The sequence below is a fragment of the Oryx dammah genome, unplaced genomic scaffold, assembly GCF_014754425.2.
Source record: "Oryx dammah isolate SB20612 unplaced genomic scaffold, SCBI_Odam_1.1 HiC_scaffold_6, whole genome shotgun sequence".
In the NCBI taxonomy this organism is placed as follows: Eukaryota; Metazoa; Chordata; class Mammalia; order Artiodactyla; family Bovidae; genus Oryx; species Oryx dammah.
This window is the reverse complement of record NW_024070190.1, coordinates 9,528,127-9,552,892: the sequence shown is the minus strand read 5'-3', so window position 1 is coordinate 9,552,892 and position 24,766 is coordinate 9,528,127. Positions and strand designations below refer to the sequence as shown.

Genomic DNA, 24,766 nt, shown 5'->3' with positions numbered 1-24,766 from the left:
TTAAGTCAGCATCATATAGATTAAGAGAGAACAGCAACAGAAAAAGATGGGGTTTGAGTGCAGAAAGTGATTCTTTAGCTTCTTTGCAGTTTCAGATTAGCTGTGCATTCAGATATCAACCATTGTAACCCCAGCCTTGAAATTCTCTTTCACCTTTTTTTTAATGAGCATCTTTAGCTTTTAGGACCAAAGGCTAACTTAATGTTGCAGATTCTGGAGTTTTATATTTATAGGGCAGTGGGGGAGTGATGAGGAGGAGGGTGTTTTGAGAAATTTCTAATATCCAGAGGTACTCCTTAATATTGTAAAAGAATGTCTTCTAAAAGTTGATTTGTCAGTCCTTTATTTGAAACTTTATTTGAAAGTTTTCTCAGCAGCCTGGCCCCAAGACATCTATGTGTTTCATAACAGAGGTGGCTTATTTTTATGATTGTACCTGCCTGAGTCCTGGAGGTGGGTGAGGACAGAGGCCGGCCAGGGCAATACTGGTTCTTCTTTCTATTTCCTTTATAAAAGTTTTATATGCATACACATGATTGAAAGACTCAGTGCTACAGTGTAGCTTTCTTAAGCCTGGCCTTAAACCCACTAATTTTCTCTTCCTCCCAGTTTCCCCAAAGCAGTTATACTATCATTTTAATTAGCTCATTGGCCAGTGTTGATGGTATTTTGACTAGAAAAGTAAACCACAGAAGAGCCATGGAGCCAAGAGTATCTATAATGTATTTTCCCTTTATGCACAACATTCTCCGCCCCCCTCCCCTCACTCAGTCTTTGGAGTTTTGTAATGTTTGTTTCATTGACTTAGTATCTTTCTATCACTAACCCAATCCCAAACTCTGCCTGCTCTCTGAATCTCTACATGTTCAGACATCAAGTATCTTCTCAAAGATACACTCTCAGGGCCCCACTCATGTGTCCTTCACACTTACCATTTCCCTCCCAACTTCCAGCTGTACAGCCTGTGACCCTGGAGGGCCTTCTCTGACCTCTGGAGCCCACCTCTGCCTGCACACAGGGCAGGCCTGAAGGGCCAGGGAATTCCTGTCCCCTGAAGCAGCCTTGACCCTTGACAGTTGGAAGTTGGTGGGTAAACTCCTTCCTCACTCATCACACAAGAGAACTCTAAATCCAAAGCTGTCTCCTAGGTAGGATTTCTCAGTGGAATTAAACCACCCACTGATAACTTGTTTGATAATGCAGTCGCCTCCCCACCAGTGTGTTATCTTCGGGTGTTGCTTCCCAAATTAAACAGCCTGCACATGAGTCTTTATTTCACGGTCCACTTTATAGGAGAACCAGAACCAAAATAATTCTGGGGCTTTCCAACCTGTTCTTTGTGAACGTGGTGTGGGCCTTTGTTTTTGGGGTCTCCTTCCTATAGGTCATTTCTTAGCCACAGTAGCTAGCACTAGGGTAGTTAAATTAACAGAGATGAAAAATTTCTAGAGCTGAAGAGGAAAAAAGGGACTAGAGCCAAATGCCTCCTCTTGGCTTAAATCTTCTCCCTTACAGATCAGATCCACGCTATTCCCTTTTATTACAGCTGTTCCATTTTGTCTTTGCATAATGTAAATAGCTTTGCTTTTTTCTTAAATTAAGAGTAATACTCACTGTAAGACCGAAAAAAAAAATCCAGAAAGTTATAAAGAAGAAATTGAAAGTCCCTTAGATTTACAGTAAAGAAACAAATACTATAAATCTTTCTGTTCTTCTCGACATTTTCTTCTAGAGACACCTACATACTTCACTTTCTTTTTTATTGAGATATAGTTGATTTACAGTATTCTGTAAGTTTCATGTGTATAAGAGTGATTCACAGTTTTTTAAGATTCTATTTATAGGTATTGTAAAATATTGGCTGTATTTCTTTGTGCTGTACAATATATCCTTGTAGCTCATTTGTTTCATACGTAGTAGTTTGTGCCTCTTAATCTCCCCATCATACCCCTCCCCTCTCCCCACTGGTAACCACTAGTTTGTTCTCTCTGTCTGTGAGTCTGTTTCTTTTTTATTATATAAAACTAGCTTGTCCTATTTTTTAGATTCCATATATAAGTGGTACCACACAGTATTTGTCTTTCTCTGCCTGAATTATTTCACTAATCATAATACCCTCCAGGCCCATCCATGATGTTGCAGATGGCAAAATTTCATTCTTTTTTTACAATTGAATACTATTTCATTGTATTGTATACCATATCTTTGTCCATTCATCTGTTGATGGAAACTTAGGTTGCTCCCATATCTTGTAAATAATGCTGTTATGAACATTTGGGCGTACATTTATCTTTTCAAAATAGTGGTTTTGTTTTCTTTGGATATATACCCAGGAGTGGAATTTCTGGATCATATGATAGTTCTGTTTTTAGTTTTTTGAGGAACTTCTATACTGTTTTCCATAGTGGCTGCACCAGTTTATATATAACAGAGTACGAGGTTCCCTTTTCTCCACATCTTTGCCAACATTTGTTATTTGTGGTCTTTCAAAAAAAAAAGTAATGGAATTCTACTGTGTATTTCTGCTGTTTCTCAACCTGCTTTTTCTCCATATATTATTTTCATATGTTGTGGTCTGTTTTCCATGCTAAGCAGTAAGCTCTTTCCATAGGTAAACAGTGTTCTCTAATGGTTGCATGAGATTCCTGTGGGTTTATGTCATTATACACATTATACCATAATTTGACAATCTGTTATGAATCAACATTAAGTTGTTTCAGAGAGTCCCAAATTACACATCAACAGAGGCCACTTGCCTGTGTTAAGCGGATTCTTCCGTGACTTCCCTAAAGCATCAGTTACTGAGGGACAGAGGTGGGGTTACATTTTCTCCTAGTGCCATGAGTGTGCGTTGCTGTTCATGTTTCAAAAGGCCATTGTTTGTTAGTGTGAAATATGCAGGAAGAATGAACTAAATGAGAATAACATCATATTTTATTTCAAGTAAGCTTCAAAAGCTTCTTAGGGAACCCTGATGACTCTGCATGGGCAGCCATAGGAATAATATAACTTGCAACCCTGTTGTGTCTCATAATAGCTGTGTTTCAGACTTGGTTTCCCATTTTAGGGTAATTATGATGCCACTGACTTATCTATATGAGAACAAGGTTCATATGAAATAAACAAAGTCATGGTGGCAGATGAAGGCCCCTGTTAAGCTGTATGGTCTCTCAGTTGTCTAACCATGGATAAGTTGCCTGTCCGCTCTGGGCTTCAGTCTCTTCTTCTGTAAAATAGGGACAAGAGTGGCAACTGCTTCAGAGGGCGATTGTGAAGAATTAAGCAAGAAAATGCTTGTGAGGCGTGTGAGACCAGGGCCTGGCTCCACAGTGTGAGTGAGTAGTAGTATTAAATAGTATTTAACTTGTAAGCACCCAAGCGTTAATCAGAGTAGTCCATGGGCCAGGCTGGGAGGAAAGGAAGGGGTCCTGGGTGGGGAGAATGAGTGGGTGGAGGTGCATAGGTTATAATTTGGGAAGAGGTTGGGGGCAAGTCAAAGGAATACTTGGGAATACTCTAGGAGGTGATGGAGATCAAAGCAGTCAATCCTAAAGAAAATCAGTCCTGAATATTCATTGGAAGAACTGATGCTGAAGCTGAAACTCCAATACTTTGGCCACCTGATGCAAAGAACTGAATCATGGGAAAAGACCCTGATGCTGGAAAAGATTGAAGGTGGAGGAGAAGGAGACGACAGAGGATGAGATGGTTGGATGGCATCATCAACTTGATGGACATGAATTTGAGCAAGGTCTGGGAGTTGGTGATGGACAGAAAAGCCTGGCGTGCTGCAGTCCATGGGGTCACAAAGAGTTGTACACGACTGGGCAACTGAACTAAACTGAACTGAACTGAGGAGGTGATGGAAGGCATGGCCAACCTGATGGGATTGCTCCTCTGGAAAAAGTTGAAAAATTGCCACTTCTAGTAGCGTTGGAGGTATCTAAGAGTCCCATTTTGGGGAGCCATACATTGTAAATCCAAGGAGAAATGAAGGGATGTTCCCACTGTTAAACGTAGGTTCAGAGTGTCTTGAAATCCTAACTTAAAGCATCCAGCCTTTGCCTGAAGCTTGACCAGCTTTACTTTCTAGGTGGAAAAGTTTGCTCCCTCAAGAAGAGTAAACCTAGGAGAAAACAAAAGCTTGTCTTGTAGAATGCAAATTGCACTTGAAATTATCATCAGAAAACCACTCAATTGGTTTTCCGATTATGTATGTGACAAAACTAATAAGGTTTCAGAATTTAAAAATAAACTTCAGTGTACCATTCACATTTTTATTATGCTTGTTTTCTACTTGAAATTAAAAAGTTTTAACACCTGGAGCAATCAAAGGTAAGTGAAGTTAATATTCATAAAAGCTGTTTGAAGCCCATTTCTCTCCTGGTTGCTGTGCTCCAACAAGGCAGTGGTTCCTGATGGACTTTTTTTTTTTTTTTCCCTAGGAGTTGGCAAAACAACACTGATCCAGAAAGCCACTGAAGTTTTAAAGTCCTCTGGCGTGCCTGTCGATGGGTTTTATACAGAAGAAGTCAGACAGGGAGGAAGAAGAATAGGGTTTGATGTGGTCACGTTGTCTGGCATCCGAGGACCTTTATCCAGAATTGGGTACTGCAGCTTCATTTCTGAAGGGTTTTTTCTTTTTTGACCATGCCTCACGGCATGCAGGGTCTTAATTCCCCGACTAAGAGATCAAACCTACGCCCCCTGCATTGGAAGGGCAGAATCTTGACCACTAGACCACCAAGGAAGTCCCTCTGCGGTGTTTTATTCTCTTGGGGCCCAGGGCTGAGCCAGGTGGTCCCTTCTGTCTTAAAGGATCTTGAGCCTTTGTGGCTTTCTTGGCATCAAAGAAAACAGAGGTTGAAGTCATCATATGAAACCCAAGGTTGAAAATACCATATTTCAGTGCAAACTTATTCCACTGAATAGTAAGCTCTTCTCACTTGGTGCCTTGTGGCCCTGATTCTGTCGCTGTTCTAAGATAGGTGATACGCCGGCTTCTTGGAGGCAACTGCCAGGCTGTGGGTACTGGTGTGCACCAGTGTTAGCCCTGTTCCCAGGAGAGAAGGAGGAATCAGATGGGCTTTGCTCACTGCCGCTCTCTGTGTAGGTGATTTTTTAAGGATGGTTTAGCACATGGAGAAGGCCAGAGGCTCAGTGGAGCAGCTAAAAATCGGAAGTCACTACAGGGGTCTCTCAACGAGGGATGTACTATCTTTTTCTTTCAGGTCAGAGCCTCTGCCTGGAAAGCGTGAGTGCCGTGTAGGGCAGTACGTGGTGGACCTGACGTCCTTTGAGCAGCTGGCGCTCCCAGTCTTGAGGAATGTGAGTGTGTCTTTCTGCTTCTGAAGCCCTGCTGTTCTTAGTACCTTGTGGGAATTGCTAGCCCTGGGAACAGAGTGGCTTTTGCTCCACAGAGACGTCAGTTTTGTGTTTTATAGCTTAAAAGTCTTCAAGTGATTGAGCTTACCTAATTTACTGTCACTCTGAACTACAAGTAAATTCTTTGTCACAGAAATTCAGTACATGTAAAAGACTTTATACCAGGTGGGCTTTGATGCCAATCTTCCACAGTCCCCAAAGATAAGTCTTTCCTCTGATCTCCCCTTGTTTACATTTTAACCCCATCTTCACACCACAACAAGTAAATATTTAGGAAGGTAAAATGTCATTATATGAACATAATGGTAAGGACTTAATACATTACATCACTGTATTACCTGTTTTTTGTTTTGTTTTTTTTTTTTTTTAAAAAAAAAACAACATTATTGAGGTATGGGCTTCCCATGTGGCTCAGCAGTAAAAAATCTGCCTGCTAAAGCAGGAGACGTAGGAGACACAGGTTCAATCCCTGCGTGGGGAAGATCTCCTGAAGCAGGAAATGGCCACCCGCTCTAGTATTCTTGCCTGGAGAATCCCATGGACTGAGGATCCTGGTGGGCTACAGTCCATAGGGGTCACAAAGAATTGGACATGACTGAGCAACTGAGCACATTTTGAGATATAATTCACATCCTGTACAATTCACCCATTTAAAATATACAGTTCAGTTTTTTTCTCATATGCTTATGGGATTGTGCAGTCAACTCTCATAGCCCAATTTTTGAACATTTTTGTCATCCCCCAAAGAAACCCCATTCCCGTAAGCAATCTCCATTCCTGTGTCTCTGCTGTTCTTTGCAACCACTATCCTACTTTTTTGTCTGCAGATTTGGCTATTCTGAATATTTTCTGAGGAGGAAATAATATAGTATGTGGTCTTTTGTGACTAGCTTATTTTATTTAGCATAAAACTTACAGGGTTTATCCCTATCACAGCGTATATCAGTACTTTGTTCCTTTTATGGCTGTATAATATTGCATTGTATAGCTACACCACAGATAATTTGTCTGTTCTTCAGCTAATGAGCATCTGGATATGTTTCTACTTTTTGCTATTATGAATGATGCTGCTCTGAACATTTATGTACAAGTCTTGGTGTAGATATCTGTTTTAGTTCTCTTGGGTATATACCTACATGAGGTAATAATTATATATGTAACTTTTTGAGAAATCACTAGTGTTTTCCAAACCAGTGGTGCTGTTTTACATTCCCACCTGCAACGAATGAAGGTTTCATTTTCTCTATAGCCTTGCTAACTACTGTCTCTTTCTAATTATGTACAATCTAGTAGGTGTGATGCAATATCGCATTGTGGTTTTGATATGCACTTCCCTGTTGATCTCTGATGTTGAGCATCTTTTCACGTACTTTACTGGCCATTCGTATATTTTCTTTGGAGAAATGTCTTTTTCTTTGGCCCATTTTTTAATTGCTTCAGTTGTCTTTTTATTACTGAGTTGTAAGATGTCTGTGTGAGTTCTGGATACCAGTCTGTTTTCAGATAACTGATTTGCTGGTATACGGTTGACTCTTTGATTCTGTGCATTCCACATCTGTGGTTGTGGAAGACAAACTGCTGTGCCATTTCATATGAAGGATATGAGCATCCTTGGATTTGGTGTGTGTGGGTAGGCCCTGGAACTGGTCTCCCTTGGATACCAAGGGACGCCTGTATTTATCTTCTCTGTAGTTGTCTTTACTTTCTAGATGTGATGACACAAATGGTTTTATATTTGAAAAGCCTAGTTCATCTATTATTCTTCTGTTGTTTGTGCTTGTTTAGTTTTACCAAAGAAGGCTTTGGCCTGATGCTGTTTGATGGAGATTTATTTCCATCCATTCTTCCAAGAACTTTATAGCTTTACTAATACATTTAGGCCTGTGGTCTACTTTGAACTGGTTTTTGTGTATGGCGTAAGGTATGGATTAAAAGTCATTCTTTTGCATGTACATATCCAGTTGTTTCAGAACTGTTTGTTGAAAAGACTTCTTTCTCCATTTAGTTACACTGACACTCTTTTACAAATCAGTTCAGTTCTGTTTTCAATTCTATTCAGTTTATCTTCATGTCACTTCCATCTGTTCTTATATCAGAATGACAGTATCTGATTACTGAAGCTAGGATGCGGATAGAGGTTGTGTTGGATATATAAATCAGTTTGGGGAGTATTGCCATCTTGGTGGTGGTGGTTTAGTCACTAAACCGTGTCTGATTCTTGCAATCCCACGGACTGTACCCTGTCAGGCTCCTCTGTCCGTAGGATTCTCCAGGCAAGAATACTTCAGTGGGTTGCCATTTCCTTCTCCAGAGGATCTTCCCAACCCTGGGTCTCCTGCATTGCAGGCAGATTCTTTACCAACTGAGCTGTGAGGGAAGCCCCATTGCCATCTTAACAATATTGAATCTTTTGACCCATGAACATGACTTATCTTTATATTTACTTAGACTGTCTTTGATTTTGTTCAGTTACATTGTTCCAGCATACAAGTCTTATACTTCTTTTTAAAAAATTTATACCTTTTTGTAAAAGTTTCCCAATTTTATTTTTAGAATGTTCATTACTAATATATCCTGCAACCTAGGCAGACTAATAGTTCTAATAGTTCTTTAGTGAATTTCTTAGAATTTTCTATTTACAAAATGATGATATCTGCAAATGGGGAAAATTTTACTTCTTCCTTTTTGTTTTGGATGCCTTTTATTTTTTTCTTTCCTAATTGCCTCAGCCAGAAGCTCAATTTGGTGAGTTTGTGAAGAATTGGTATTAATTTTTCTCGGAATGTTTGCTGGAATTCACCAGTGAAGCCATGTGGGCCTAGGTTTTTCTTCACGGGAAGCTTTCTAATTATGAATTCAATTTCTTTATTTATTATACATCTGCTGGTTTTTTTTATTTCATGCTGAATTAGTTGTGGTAATTGTGTGTCTGTTAGTAATTTATTTTGTCCATGTTGTTAGATAGTAAGTTACTTAATTTGGCATATTCCCCTATAATCCTTTTTACTTTGCAAAATCTGTTAATATTTTCCCTTCTTTCATGCATTTTAACTGTTGTCTCTTTTTGGACTTAATAACTACAGGTTTGTTAGTTTAGTTGATCTTTTCAAAGAACCAACTTTTGGCTTTGTAGATTGTGTATTACTTGTTTTCTGCATTCATTCATCAAATATTTATCAAATCCTTGATATATAGTCATGAGCAAAACGTGTTTCTACTCTCAAGACTCTCATTCTAGTGGGAAATGTAGATATTAAGCAAATAAATGGATAATTATCATAAATGCTGCCAAGAAAAAAGAATGGAGTGCTGTGTGAGAGATGAGAGGAGCTGACTTTAGATCTGGTGACCAGGAAAGAGCTCTGGGGTGGTGGCCTTTGGATGAAATGAAAAGATGAGAAGGGCACCATCGCTTCCAGGAGAGAATAGTGGGGTGTTTTGTGGAGGTCTGGGGAGAGCATTGCGGGTGACAGGAGCAGAGACGCCGAGGCCTCGGGGCCTGGGCGGGAGCATGTGGGGAAAGATGGACGCTTGCTGAGGTGAGCGGAGTCACGCCATGCGAGGTTTTTGTGGACCATATTAATATGGGTTTTATGTCGTCTGTTATCGACTTACAACTTTGATGTACTTTTGTGAAAATCGAATAGTGTGGACCTGTCTCGAGAGGCGGTTCTTTATCAACTCTGTGCTGTGTGGCCTTCCTGCAGCCCGTCCTCCTCCCCATCCTCCCGCACACAGCTCAGCCTGCCCGCCACGTGCCAGCCTTCTGCCCTTGTCATTTGCCGTTTCTGTGCTCAGCGGGCTCTTCGTATTTTGGCTTCTCTGCTCTTTTTTTTTTTTTTTTTTTGATACTCACGGCTCAGCTGAAATAGACAGGCTTTGGTAAGTGCTCAGGGCTGCTGGAAATGTTGGATGTGCCTGCAAAGGGCAGCTTCTGACTCTGAGGGCCCTTGGGGTCTTGCACCTGCTGCTCCTCTATGCCCACCTGCCCCTTGGCTTTGTTGCTCCCTGCCTGCTTCCTTTACCTTTTTTCTTTAATTTCTTTGTCTTGAAACTTTCTCTCATTCCCTCTGCTGGGGACTCTGGTGCCTGTTGTATTGTGTGGAAGCCGTCAGGAAACATGCTATTTTTATCTCTAGTTATTTTCCCACCCAGTACATACCTCTCCACTTAAATGTTAGAGAAGCAAGTGAAATACTTCAAATAAAATTCCAGATGATGACTCTGGCTTTGGGTACTGGATCGATAGAAGGAATTGATTTTTATGCACCTTGCTTAGAGCAGACAATCCCAGGAGGGCCAGTGTGTACATATGGGCTTGATGTCTAGCTGCAGGATTATATAAGAAATCGTGTACTGACCAGAATAAGAGCTAGAATAGCTCTCCCCCTTTTTTTTTTTTTTAATTAAAAGAGGAAGAAAAAAAACCAGACTTTTCCAGTATTTTATAGTTTGGTTACCAAACCCAGACTTTCACATTGTAGGTAGGAAAAATTCCAAGGCTGCAGGTCAAGGTCATCAGTTTCTTTTCTGAAGCAGAAATTTTTCTTCCATCTCATGTATTTCATTGAAGTGAAGAAAGGGAAAGGAATTAGTGTTTTGCCTTTATGTTGAAGAAAAAAAAGAAAAGAAGCAAATTTTTAAAGTAACTGGGCAACAAAAATAGGAGCTTAGAGAGAGACAGATTTTATTATTGGCAATTGGAGTGACCAATTCCAATTGGTCATTGGAAACTAAAGTAAACTGAAAGTTTTAGAAAGCACATTTAGCCAGGTCAGAGCCTTTTTAAAAAAATTTTTTAATTGAAATATAGTTGATTTACAGTGTTAATTTCTGCTGTATAGCAAAATGACTGTTACATACATATATACATTCTTTTTTGTATTATTTTCTATTATGGTTTATCCCCAAATATTGAATATGGTTCCCTGTGCTGTACAATAGAACCTTGTTGTTTCTCCAGTTTGTATATAGTAGTTTACATCTGCTAAGCCCCAAGGGCTGCCCTGGTGGCTTAGTGGTAAAGAACCTGCAGTGCAGGAGAGCCAGGTTCAATCCCTGGATTGGAAAGATCCCCTGGAGAAGAGAGAATGGCTACTCAACTCAGTATTCTTGCCTGAAGAACTCCATGAACAGAGGAGCTTGGTGGGCTACAGTCCATGGGGTCACAGAGTCAGACACAACTGAGTGACTGACACCCCAAACTCCCAGTCCATCCCTGCCCCCTCATCTCCCTTGGCCACCACGAGTTTGTTCTCTGTGCTGAGAATCTGTTCCTGTTTTCTAGATAAGTTCCTTTGTGCTGTATTCTATTTAATTTTTATTTTCCTGTTTCTTTGTTCATTCCTTTGGCTGTGCTGGGTCTTCAGTGTGGCACACAGGCTCCCCGTCGCTTCACAAGGGCTTCCTCTAGTCGAGGTGCACGCCTGTGTCACTGTGGTGCCTCCTGCCGTCCAGAGCACCGGCCTCAGAGTGCGAGGCCTTCAGGAGCTGCAGCAGGCCAGCTTCGTTGCACTGCGGCACGTGAGCTCCCAGTTCCTGGACTAAGGACTGAGCCTGTGTCCCCCGCATTGGCAGGTGGATTCCCAACCTCTGGGCCACCAGGGAGGCCCCTGCGCTGTACAGATCCATGGACAAGTGATAGCATATGATACTTCTCTTTCTGTTTCTGACTTACTTCACTTAGTATGATAGTCTCAAGGGGCACCCGTGTTGCTGCAGATGGCATTACTTCATTCTTTTTCATGGCTGACTAGTATTCCATTATATATATATATATATATAATATATACATACACAGACATATAAATATCTTCTTTATCTGTTCTTCTGTCAGTGGACTTTTTTGGTTATTTCCATGTCTTGGCTACTGTGAGTGTGCTGCTGTGAGTGTAAGGGGTGCGTGTATCTTTTTGAATTAGAGTTTTCCCTGGATGTATTTCCAGGAGTAGAATTGCTAGATGATATGGCAACTCGATTTTTAGTTTTCTGAGGAACCTCCATACTATTTTCCATTGTGGCTGCATGAACTTGCATTCCCACCAACAGTGGAGTGTAGGGTTCCCTTTTTTCTCCACACCCTCTCCAGCAATTATTATTTGTAGATTTTTTTAAAATGTTGGCTATTCTGACCAGTGTGAGGTTGTGCTTCCTTGTAGTTTTAATTTGCATTGCTCTGATAATTAATGATATTGAGCATCTTTTCCTATGCCTATTGGCCATCTTTGTGTCTTCTTTGGAGAAATGTCTATTTAGGTATTCTGCCTGTTTTTTGATGGGGTTGTCTGCTTTTTTGTTGTTACTGAATTGTATGTGTTGTTTGTATATTTTGGAAATTAAGCCCTTGTTGGTTGTGTTGTTTGTAAATATGTTCTTCTCATTCTGTAGGTTTTTTCATCTTGCTTATGGTTTTCTTTGCTGTGGAAATGCTTGTAAGTTTGATTAGGTCCCATTTGTTTATTTTTGTTTTTATTTCTACTGCCTTGGGATCTAAGAAAACATTGGTACAGTTTATGTCAGTGAAGTCACTCAGTCGTGTCTGACTCTTTGCAACCCCATGGACTGTAGCCTACCAGGCTCTGAGGAGCCTCTCAGTCCATGGAATTTTCCAGGAAGCAGTACTGGAGTGGGTTGCCATTTCCTTCTCCAGGGGATCTTCCCAACCCAGGGATGGAACTTGGGTCTCCTGCACTACAGGCAGACACTTCACTGTTTGAGCCACCAGGGAAGCCTTCAGGTCCCATTTGTTTATTTTTGTTTTTATTTCTACTGCCTTGGGATCTAAGAAAACATTGTTACAATTTGTGTCAGAATGCTTTGCCTGTGTTGTATTCTATCAGTTTTATAGTGTCTTGTTTTTATTTTTTGTCTTTTAAGCCCTTTTGAGTGAGAGGATACCTTCTAACTTCACTGATTTTCATGCAGCTGTCCAGCTTTCCCAACAACAGTTGCTGAAGTGTGTGTCTTTTTCCCATCATCAGTTTCTCAATGCATTCCTGCCTCCGTTGTTGAAGATTAATTAACCCTAAGTGTGTAGGTTTATTTTTGGTCTGTCTAGTCTGTTCCGGAGAAGGCAGTGGCACCCCACTCCAGTACTCTTGCCTGGAAAATCCCATGGACGGAGGAGCCTGGTGGGCTGCAGTCCATGGGGTCGGGAAGAGACGGACACGACTGAGCGACTTCACTTTCACTTTTCACTTTCATGCATTGGAGAAGGAAATGGCAGCCCACTCCAGTGTTCTTGCCTGGAGAATCCTAGGGACAGGGGAGCCTGGTGGGCTGCCGTCTCTGGGGTCGCACAGAGTCGGACACGACTGAAGCGAGTTGGCGGCAGCAGCAGCAGTCTGCTCTGTTGGTCTATATGTCTGTTTTTGTGCCAGTACCGTGCTGGTTTTATTACTGTAGATTTGTAGTATGGTCTGAAGTCTGGGAGGGTTATGTCTCCAGGCAGGTGAGAGTCTTTATACAGATAGACAGTTTCCATACATCCAGTTGCCCAGGATGTATGAAAACACAAATTCTGACAGTAAGTTAAGAAATATCTCTTAAGTGCCTCCTCTGTATAAGAAATTTCACTATGGTTGAAAAATTTCCTGAGTTTTTTTATTTTTAAATACTCTGAGAAGCATAAGAAAAATTATTCTTTTTGATTAGGTCAGCAGGGCTGTTCTTGTGGGTTGGGAAATAAGAACATATATGTGAGTTGAAAACCAGCTGCTTGAGGCCAGGGAGAGGCCTGGAGGGGGAGGCCAGCCTGCTGTGAGGTCTTGCTCAAGCTTTTCCTCAGGTGGTCACCATCATGGGCACCCGTGGGAATGAAATAGGGAGCAGCCTGTAAACCTTCTAGACGCAGTCAGGCTTTTAGAAAGTCCCTTGCAGAGTTTACTATTGCTGGTTTTTTTTCATTCCATAGCTACATCTTCCCTTATTTGACATCATTTACTATTTTCTTGAGTATTAAATTTCCATATACTTAAGGTAGAAAATGTGTAAAAAATCTAAGATAAGAAAATATGGATAACTCAGTCTTATCACTGAGTTAACCATTCTTAGCATATTTTCTGCCGTTTTTCTATACCTGTTTTTTTTTTTTTTTTTAATAGTCATCCAGAATTGGGGAAAATGCCAAATATAGTTTTATTGGTGTGGGCTTTTTCATTTAATATTATTGAGTGATATGGGACTGGTCTCACATATGATCTTCAAAACTGTGATACTTTGGGATTTCCCTGGTAGTCCAGTGGTTAGGACTCAGTGCTTCCCCTGTAGGGGGCACGAGTTCAGATGTAGTTGTGGAACTAAGATCCTATAAGCCATGTGGCATGGCCATAAAGAAAAAATTAATACTTTATTGATTGCATAATATATTAGGACATGGATTTTCATCTCTGATGTAACTATTACTCCCTCAGTGTCAGACATTGAGATTATTTATCACTGTTGCAGGTAACTTTGCAGGACTTCCTCTTTGTACCTCAGTCTTTATCCAGCCACGGTTGTTTCCCTGTAGGGACCTACAGGTGGAATAATGTGGAATACTGGGTGGAGGGCGTGGATTTCCAGGGTTGTTGCGTGTGTGACACGTGTCACTTTGCACCTCTTGCTGTGTGCAGGCATGTTTGCCTTGCTGTACTTCTGCCAACACTGAGCACTGTACTGACTTTTGATAAACATGTGGCTTTGCTTTGATTTGCATTTTTAAGGTACTAGTGAGGTTAAAATTTTTTCAGTTGTTGGGTATTTTTAAACATCTAAGTTGTTCGTTCATTTCCCCATTTTTTTCCTTTTAGCTTAAAGAGATCTTTTGTAAGGTAAATAACTTGTAAAAAAATCTTATTGATTCCATTTCTCAGTTTATCACTTTGGTGATTTCCTTTTTCTGTATTTCTTTTTTTAACATTGTAAAAGTCTGTCCCTATTGTAAGTTAATATAAAATTGTACCTATATGTTTCTTCTTTGTGCTTTTTAAAAAGACAATTTTAAAATCCATCTGGATTTATCTGGAATGTTATATTCAATGAGACTCTCAATTGATTTTCTTCCAAATACTTAGCCGGTTTTTCAAAACCATCTGTTAATAAGTCACTTCTCATTAGTTTATTATGCTAAATTTATTTTATTAAAAAATACATGTTTGTATAATGCTTTAGGGTTGTCTGTTCTCTTCCATTGATCTGATGCTTGCATCAATACTCTGGTAATTGCTTGTGTTGTTATTCTTTCAAACAATGCCTTATCCATTCTTGTTTGCTCATTCTTCCAAATTGTGGTGATATTGGTGGTTTTAGTAATGGGGATGAACACTGACCAAGTACAGATTGTGCTCTAGGCACTAACTCATTTCATCCTTCAGACAAGTCTGTCACTGTTTTCTGTTTTACAGATGAGAGGAAACAGGTATAGCATAGAAGGTTTGCCCGATGACAAACAGCTTATAAGCAGCAGAACTGGCATGAGTTGAACTCCATTACAAAGTCTTATATGGAGTGATTGAACTATACAAAACTATACTTACTTTGATATACAGAACTTCCTAATCTTCCAGACAGTTTTCATTCTCCACAGCCAAAAACAGAGTATCATTGCCTTTCTAGTTCTTCTTTTAAAAAAACTGTTGTGAGGTTTTTCATAGATCTTTTTTATTTTCTGCTGCTGCTGTAATTAGGATTGACTTTCAGTTTCCTAATGATCAAGGCTATTAGGATAATGCTGGCCTTTTGTGTAATAGTCTACTTGACAGCCATCCTGAATGCTGTATTAGAATTTGATGCAATATAGGATTTAACATTTTGTTGGCACCCAGTGTATCTCCTACTCACAAAAAAAGACAGTAGTAAATTATAAGGTTTTGAAGAACAGGAGACGTCTACTCAAAACCTTATTTTATAGGTTGAACTATCTCATTTTTTTTAAAAGATCCAGGGAAGGAATAATGAGTTACAATCAGAAGATCCACGTGGTTTGAACGTTTTCCTGTTTTGTTCAGAATGTGGCTTTCAATGTATATTTCTATTTGTGAGCAGGATCTGCTTTTGGTTCTGAAATAAGAATCTGCTTCAGATCTTTGAAACTTCATTTGAAGGTGAGAGATCAACTCCCTACGGAAAGGTTCTTTTTTACAAAATCAGTTGACCTGGAAATGCTGCTTAGTATTTCTGGCCACTGAGCTTTAGAAAGAATTTAGAAAAATCAAGTTCTGGTCAGTATATCCATTTTTGTAAGGCGGGCAAGAGCCCAGCACTGCTTTAGCATTTCCTTGACTATTAGCAAGCTTGGCGTTTGTGTCTTGGTTCCTTCTTACTTTCTATTTCTGTATCTCATGATCTCACATATATATTACAAAATCATCAAGGGGAATTAAAAGCTATCTGCCACAAACATAAAAAGGTGAAAATTGTCAGTAAATCATTCCTGCAGTGAATCAAACTAGAAGATGAGCCAAATGTTTTGTATAAGGTCGGCTGCACAGCTCACCCTGCAGGGTTAGTCATGGCAGCCCCTCCCGCACGGGGTCGTCACTTCTCAGTGCTGGCCACGATACTGCTCTGTGGAGTGACAGCCCCGTGGGCCCCTGCCCGGGCTGCGTCATCTTCCTGTACCGCTGCCTGCGTCCCCGCCCAAGAAACGCGGGAGAGTCACGTGCTCCGCAAGTGGGACTGGCAGAGGATGTCTGTAACTGGCCTTTCTCCCTCTTCCCACCTGCTCTGTCCTTCCTTCTGATCCTCATCCTGTGCTCTTTGGCCTAAAGCCCTGTGCGCCATCAGAAGGGAGCTCACATGCCAGGAGTGGATGGTTTTCTTGAATCTGACATTGAGAAAGTGTGCATATGAGTGTTTTCTTTTTGTGTATTGATTCTAACTTTTTTAAACTTTATTGGGATATAATTTTAGTCTTAGAGAAAATTATAAGAATGACGATAGTGCAGGACCCCCTGTGGACTTGTTATTCTAGAGTCACCTATTTTTAACATTCTCCTTAGTTTTTTCCTCTCCTTGTGTGTGTGTGTGTACTTAGGTCCTATAGTATTTTTCCTAAGAATAAAGATACGCTCTTACATAATTGGCACAGTTACCAAACCTCAGTCAGTTTTGCAAGAGAAAATACTTTGATCTAATCTATCATTCATATGCTGGTTTTGTCAGTTGACTTAACAGTGTTCTTTGTAACATTTCTTTTCCTTCAGTCTGTTAGATACTGCCTTTAGTTGTCATATCTTCATAACCTCCTTTAATCTGGAACATTTCCACAATCATTTTTTTTAAAATCTTTTGCAGCATTGACATTTTTGAAGTATACAGTTTTGTTTTAAAAGAATATTCCTCTTCTGGGGTTTTCTGATGTTTCCTCATGAATTATCTGGAGACATGCAGTGGTTAGTGACATTAACTTGATCACCCACTGAAGGTATTGTCCAGTTTCTCCCCTGTACGTTTACTCTTTTTCCCTTTGAAACTAATAGCTGTGAGTAGAGAGCTACTTAGTGACCTTGCACAGCCTCTTCATCAAAATTTCTCCCAGTTAATTTTTGTAATTTTTAAAAAACTTTATTAGGTTATCTTAAGATAATAATGTGAGGTTTTAAAAGCAAATTAGCTACTGCCTATTAAAATACTTTCTCTAGCAAGGTTAAACAAACATAAAATTACTGTATATTCAGAAACTGAACAGGTTGATTGGTTGCTTTTTCAACCAATCAGAATGGTTGATTTTTCCTTGTCTAAGCTGTCCTCCTCTGTTTGTATGTATTTACCTCATTAGTTAGAAAAAGAGTCACCACCATTTCACTGTAGCAAAAATAATCAACTTTATCTCCTTCAGGCAATTTCTAATAGAAGGTTCATTATATTGGTGTGTTCAGTCATGTCTGACCCTTTGTGTCTCCATGGACTATACCCTGCCAGATTCTTCTGTCCGTGGGATTTTCCAGGCACGGATATTGGAGTGGGTTGCCATTTCCTGCTCCAGGGATCTTCCTGATCCAGGGATTGAACTTGTGTCTCTTGCATCTCCGGCATTGGCAGGCAGATTCTTTACCTCTAGCACCACATGGGAACCCCTAGTAGAAGACTGAAGTGAAGTGAAGTGAAATTGCCCAGTCATGTCCGACTCTCTGCGACCCCATGGACTGTAGCCTACCAGGCTCCTCTGTCCATGGGATCTTCCAGGCAATAGTACTGGAGTGGATTGCCATTTCCTTCTCCAGGGATCTTCCCTAATCAGGGATGGAACCCAGGTGTCCCGCATTGTAGACAGGAGCTTTACCATCCGAGCCACCAGGAAAGTCAGTAGAAGATTAGCAGGCATCACAAATACCAAACTTTTACCAAAAGCTTAAACAGTGATTAAAATTTTTTAGTAAGCAATTGAAATTAAAAAAAAAAGTTATTGTGAACACTGTGAGCTGATGAGGACCATTTAGAAGCTAATACAGGCACATTTACTGTACTTTGCATCTACTGCATTTTTTGCAAATTGACGATTCCTGGCAACCTTGTGTTTAACAAGTCTATTGATGCCATTTTCCTGCCGCATTTGCTCATTTCATGTCTCTGTATCACAGGTTGATAATTCTCACAATATTGCAAACTTTTTCATGATTATTATATTTGCTATGGTGATCTATGATCAGGGATCCTGATGTTGCTGTTGTAATTGTTTTGGGTGCCACAAACAGTGCAACATAGGACGGTGAACTTATTCAGTAAATGTTGTGTGTTCTGACTGCTCTGCTGACCAGCCCTCTCCGTGTCGCTCTTCTCCTTGTTGGGCCTCCCTAGTCCCTGAGACACAGCAACGTTGAAGTTGAGCCAGTTAATAACCTTACAGTGGCCTCTCAATGTTCAAGTGAAAGGAAGAGTTGCCTGTGTCTCATTTTAAATCAAAAGCTAGGAGTGACTAAGCTTAGTGAGGAGGGTGTGTTGAAAGCTGAGACAGCAGAAAGCTAGACCTCCTGTGCCAGTTAGCCAGACTGTGAATGCAAAGGGAAAGTTCTTAAAGGAAATTAAAAGTGCTTTTCCAGTGATCACATAAATGATGAGAAAGCAAAACAGCTTTATTGTTGAAATGGCGAAAGGTGTAGCGTTCTGGATAGAAGATAAAACCAGCCACAACATTCCTCTAAACCAAAGCATAGTCCAGAGAAAGGACCAAGCTCACTTCCATTCTGTGAAGGCGGGCTGAAAGAGGTGAGGAATCTATAGAAGAAAAATCTCAAGTTGGCAGAGGCTGGCTCATGAGGTTTGGGAAAAGAAGCCATCTTACAACATAAACATGCAAGGTGAAGCAGCTAGTGCTGATGTAGAAGCTGCAGCAAATTGTCCAGAAGATCTGGCTCAGAGAGTTAATGCAGGTGGCTGCACCAGACAGATCTTCAGTGTAGGAGAAACGGCCTTGCACTGGAGGAAGACGGCATCTAGGGCTTAGCTGGAGAGGAGAGGTCAGTGCCTGCCTTCAAGACTTCACGGGACAAACTGACTCTTGTTAGGGGCAATGCAGCTAGTGACCTGAAGTCAAAGCCAGTGCTCATTTAGCATTCTGGAAATCCTAGAACCCTTCAAAATTGTGCTAACTTTACTCCTTTTCTGCTCTATACATGAACAACAAAGCCTGAATGACAGCACATCTGTTTACAGCAAAGTTAATGAGTATATGAAGCCCATTGCTGAGTCCTACCACTCAGGAAAAAAGGTTCCTTTCAAAATGTGACTGCTTATTGAGGATGCACCTGGTCACCCTAGAGCTCTGATGGAGGTGCGGGAGGCTCATGCTGTTTTCATGCCTGCCGATATCCATTCTGCAGCCCATGGATCAAGGAGTAACATCGATTTTCAAGTCTTATTATTTAAGTAATATATTTTGTGAGGGTGTAGCTGCCATGGATAGTGATTCCTTTGATGGATCTGGGCAAATTCAATTGAAAACCTCCAGAAAGGATTCACCATTGTAGACGCCATTAAGAACATTCATGGGAAGAGGTCACAGTATCAGGAATTTGAAAGAAGTTGATTCCAGCTCTCACAAATGACTTTGAAGGGTTCAAGACATTAGTAGAAGCAACTGCATATGAGGTGAAAATAGCAAGAGAACTAGACTTAAAAGTGGAGCCTTGAACATGTGGCTGAATTGTTGCAATCTAAGGATAAAACTTTAAGGGATGAGGCGTTACTTCTGGATGAATGAAGAAAGTAGTTTCTTTTTTAAAAAAATCACATTTCTTTAAACACGTTTTTAATTTAGTTTTGGCTGTGCTGAGTGTCCGCTGCTAGGCACAGGCTTTCTATAGTTGTGGAGAGTAGGAGGTGCTCTGTGGTTGTGGTGCGTGGCTTCTCTTGTGGAGTGCGAGCTCAGCACTGGGTGATGTGTGGGCTTAGCTACCCCACAGCATGTGGAATCTTCCTGGGCCAGGGATCGAACCCATGTCCCCTGCATTGGCAGGCAGATTCTTATCCACTGGACCACCAGGAAAATCTAAGAAAGTAGTTGCTTGACATCGGAATCTACTCCTGGTGAAGATACTATGAAGATTGTTGACATGACAGCAAAGATTTAGAATCTAACGTAAACATAGTTTATAAAACAGCAGCAGGGTTTAAGAGGATTGACTCCAGTGTTGAAAGTTCTGTGGGTAAAATACTCTCAAACAGCACTGTACATTACAGAGAAATCATTCATAAAAGGAGCTCTTGGTCAGTGTGACAAACTTCATTGTTGTCTTAAGAAAGTTCCACAGCCCCTTCAACCCTCAACAGCCACGTTGAGGTCCGTCAGCAACCATGGACACTGAGGCGAGATTATCCGCCAGCAAAAAGATGATAGCTTGTTGCAAGTTCAGATGATGGTTAGCATTTTTTAGTAATAAAGTATTTTTTAAATAAAGTATATTGTTTGTTTAGGCATGCATTTGCACACTTAATGGACAAGTGTATAGCACGAATATAACTTTTAGATGCACCAAGCAGTCAAAAAATTCACATGACTCACTTTAATATGATACTCGCTTTATTTGGGGGGGGTCTGTAAGTGAACTCTGCATCTCGCCAAGGTAAGCCTGTGCATAGTGGGCTACCTGGGCATATCTTCTCTGCTGTGTGCAGAGGTAAGCTCCTGGCAGAAGCCCCTTCACCTGCAGAGCACATCTGCCAACTAAAGGGGACCATTCTCCATATGTGATACAATGAGGTTAGTACTACTGTTCAATATAGTATATTGAAAATAATATGATTAATCCAGAAAAAAAAAATAGGAGTTTTTGTGGCTGTGCCTCTGTAGGGACCCTAGAAACTAAAACACTCTTCCTTCTCATTGGTGAGAAAAGTGGTTTCTTCGTGGTGAGGTGACTTCTCATGCGCAGTTTGTTCTTATTTCGTGTTAAAACTGTGCAGGTGGAATTGCCTGCAGGGTGACGCTGGGTTAGCCTCCTAGCCCCGTCACTTGGGACTGGGTAAGTCACCTAGTCCCTGGCTTTCTCCTTAATTATAAAACAGAGATGTTGATACCTGCTACATGAAGTTATTAGGAGTGAAGGTGATCTGCTTGTAAGGTGAGTTAGTGCCTGGCCACTAGATGGTGCAGAGCGTAGGGATGGTTATGATTATTTTTCCTGAGAAGTCTCGTGAGGGGATGGGCGTGGCCCCTGGGGAAGATGTCACATCAACGGTCTGATGTGTGTTTGCTGGGAACCAGGGGCCAGAGCCGGCAGTAAATCCGTCATGGGACCCACAAGCCTAGACGTCTAGTCTGGTCCCAAGGTGCTGGGATCAGAGGACGACTGGGTTTTTAATCCGCCAGGGCTGACTGTCAGCCAGCAGACACTGTTTCAGCCTCGGGATGGTTCTTACAGCTTGAAAGATGCCAAGGTGCGTCATGGCAGTCTGTGGCTAGATGTTGCTGTGTGGGGGCCCGGGGAGGCCCACAGGGACATCCAGGAGGAACCACCAGCCTCCTCCACAGCATGTGTGGTTGGGGATAGCTCTGCCCAGCGTGCGCTCCGTGCTGAGGGGTGTGTCGGGTTGTCTAGACATCCTGGCCGCCAGCCTGGGATTTTACTCCCCGGGGACATGCAGTCAACCCGCCACCAGACTACCAAGGGACGCTGAGACTGTAAAGCTTGGAATAAACACACCTGAAAGTCTGATTGGAGTCCTGCCTTTCACTTAGTAAGACAGTCAGGGTATCGGGCTTGCTTGACTGTGGCTGTGTTTTTGGCATTTGCCTCTCCAGCCTCCCCAGGACTTGTGGCTCTTTGCGGGGCAGGCTCAGTTGTGCTGCCTGTGTTCTGGCCATGGCCCCCTGCTTCCCTCCGTCACTTTTGAGACTTGCTGTCCCAGACAGGCAAGCTCAGGAAGCCGGTCTGTGTGTGATGTTAAAAAATAATAAATGGCAACCTAATACCACCAGAAATAGGTATTATTTAAATGATCCAAAATAAGGCAGAGGCGACTTTAATTAGCTTTTTCTTGGTTCAGTATTTTGGTTGGATGAAATTGCTTATTTTACGTTTACATTTTCTTTGTATCCTTAAAAAGGACACCTAAGGATTAAACAAAGTACCAAAAGAATCACACTATTTTCAGCTCTCTGGCAAAGCTGGTATAAATAAAGCTACTTCATTGTTGCCCTAAATTGATTTAATCTTTCTGGAAAGCAAACTAGCTGAGTGTAACCAAAGCTAGAAAATTATTCATAACTTCTTTTGCCCCTGGCTGGTCAATTTTAGGACTCTCTCCCACGGAAATAGCTTCTCCCTCAGAACCAACAGAAGGACTAAAATATGCTTTGCACAGAGAAGGTTTTCCTGCTCTTTGTGGCAGTGAGAATGTACAGTCAGCAGAAATGTAAGCTGTGGAGAGGAGCACGGGGCATAAAGGACCGCAGTGGTCCTGAGTTGGGGGAGGGGGAGGGACGCTGGGAGAACGGCTGCTCCCTGGACAGCATGCACGGTGCTCCTAACCACATGGCCCAGAGCCACGCAGAGTCCTCTGCGGGATCCTCACCCCAAACCCGTGTGGAGCCCACAGCCAGAGACAAGAGGCCAGGCCAGGCTCCTGGTGGCTTTCAGACCAGGGCCCTCGTGCTGTGCTCTGGTGTCTTCATCAGCTCAGACAGTCACTGAGAATGGTGGAAATGGGGTGAATGCTCACTGGCTTAGTTTCTGTTTCCTTTTAAAATGGAATTTATACAGAAAAAAAAAAATTCTGAACATAACAGTAGTTCTTTTATTAAGCTGGTGAATATGTGTCCTTTGTTATTTAGAAACACTGAGTGAATGACTAGGCTTCTGAGTAGCTCAGCTTCTGGTCACTGGCTCTCAACTGAGCCGGAATAACCCAACTTTTCATTAAAAATCCCAGACTTGTTTCTGTACAAAGAAAATCCCTAATTCTGGACAGAATGGAGATTTTATATAAGCTAAGGTTTTTAAATGAGGCATTTTCAGTTGGTAGAAAACAATGTCTGCATGTGTGGCCAGGTATCTTTGCAGCAGTTTAACGAGGTGGGGGAGTGCTCACGGGTGAATGTTGCAGGGTGGCTGGGAGCCCTGTGCCTCGCACTGGACCTGTTCCCGTGTGTTCACGTACACGGCCACATGCATTTGACCCCCTTGTGTACACGCACCCACTAAACACACAGACAGGGGGGCTGCCACGTTCTTTCATGTTGTTTCTTTGTCTGGCCTGAATGCTTTCAGAGCCGTGGTTCTGGTGTGCTGGACTTGAGTCCTGTCTGGGCTTTGACAGCAGGCTCCGGAAGGATAGCATCTGCAGGTGTTCACAGTCTTTGGGGGCAGCAGGAAGGCCCAGGCACCCTGAATCACGGGCAGGTTGGTCGGGATGGCTCGCTGTTGTGAGTGTGTCTGTTTTTATGCTGGCGAACAGGTGGCCAGTAGCTGTTTTTTTTCCTCCACAGTCAGGCATTCATTTCTGAAGAAATTGTTGACATAGTGACCTCCCCCACACCCTCTCTCCCTATATCGCCCACCAGTGCAGGGCAGCATCGGCTGTGTCAGCCCAGCCGTGCACCGTTCACCTCCACGGAGAAGAAAAAGATGAGTAGCACCTCGTCTCGGCTCCGAGGAGGGAGGCAGGGTAGCCGTGTGTATGTAATTGCATGCTGAGATAAATTCAGCTGAGAGGTAAACATGAAGTGCATTAGAAACACGGAAGCTTGAGTGAGATTTAGATCCTCTCTTGGATGATTACAGTGGTCTTGGATGATTACCTTCCTGGTCTTTCAGTCAATAAAATGAGTAGGAAAATATATCTGTGTGATATATTTTTATAGCAAGCAGGAAAATTAAAGGAGGACCGCTTAGAGAGAAGTTTGAAAACCAGTGCCCTGAGGTTTCCCTCCAGGCTCATATGTCTGTTCCCAAAGAAGTCTCCCCTGTCTTCCTGGCCCCACCCAGCAAGCCGCCTTTCAGGCACAATGTGTGCTCCTCCCACACTTAGACTCTCAGCCGTTGGACAGCATCCCACCCTCTGCACGCCATACAAGGCTCCAGGATCTGCCCCCAGCCTTGTCTGTCAATGGTCACCACGGGCACCACCCCCCCCCAGCCCCCTGGCTGCAGCCACACTGGAAGAGCTTTGGTATTAATATTTAGAATTTGAGCAAAAGCTAGCTTAACTCAGCCATTCATTCTGAGAATGTGTTGATGTCCGTATTTAAGGAGTCTGAGAACTTATAGTGAAACATACTTGGTAAATCAGCTTTACATACCATTTTCAAAATAATCATTTATACAAAGATATAGAAATATGTTTGTTACTCAGCAGCCATCAAAGTGTTTATTGTATGTTCCATTGTGTCCCTGCTGTAGAAAAACTATTCAAAGTCCTACCAGCTTTATTGGTTGGCTTTTGCTGTGTAACAAATTACCCCAAGATCTAGCAGTATGAATCAACAAATGTTTATTATCTCATACAGTTTCCCTGGGTTAGGAATCCAGAAATGGCTTTGCTGGGTGGTTCAGGCTCAGTCTCTTATGAGGTCAGAGTGCCCTGAGGCTTCCAAGTTCCCAGTGATGGTTGTGGGGAGGTCTCAGATCCTCCCTGGCTGTTGACATGACATGTGGCCTCAGTTCCTTATTAGCTGGAGCTTACTTACCATCAGCTGCCTGTGTGTCCTCACAGCATGGCAGGCATCTTCCCTGAGAACAGGTGAGCCAGGATGGATGGGTAGATGGATGGGTGGGTGGATGGATGGATGGGTGGGTGGGTGGATGGATGGGTGCGTGGGTGGGTGGATGGATGGATGGATGGATGGATAAATGGATGGGTGGGTGCGTGGATGGATAGGTGGATGGATGGATGGATGGGTGGATGGATGGATAAATGGATGGGTGGATGGAGGTTGGGACCAGGACAGAAGCCGTGATCTTTT

General features: G+C 42.0%; 1 protein-coding gene across 2 annotated transcripts in view; it reads left to right on the top strand.

Annotated features, from left to right (window-relative positions):
- The window catches only part of NTPCR (nucleoside-triphosphatase, cancer-related), a 36,507-nt gene that overhangs the window by 1,133 nt on the left and 10,608 nt on the right, over positions 1-24,766 (top strand). For both annotated transcript variants that reach the window (XM_040242734.1, XM_040242735.1), the window contains exons 2-3: positions 4,446-4,608; positions 5,232-5,328. In XM_040242734.1, the coding sequence (XP_040098668.1) occupies positions 4,446-4,608; positions 5,232-5,328 (260 nt within the window). The remainder of the gene's footprint in view (positions 1-4,445; positions 4,609-5,231; positions 5,329-24,766) is intronic.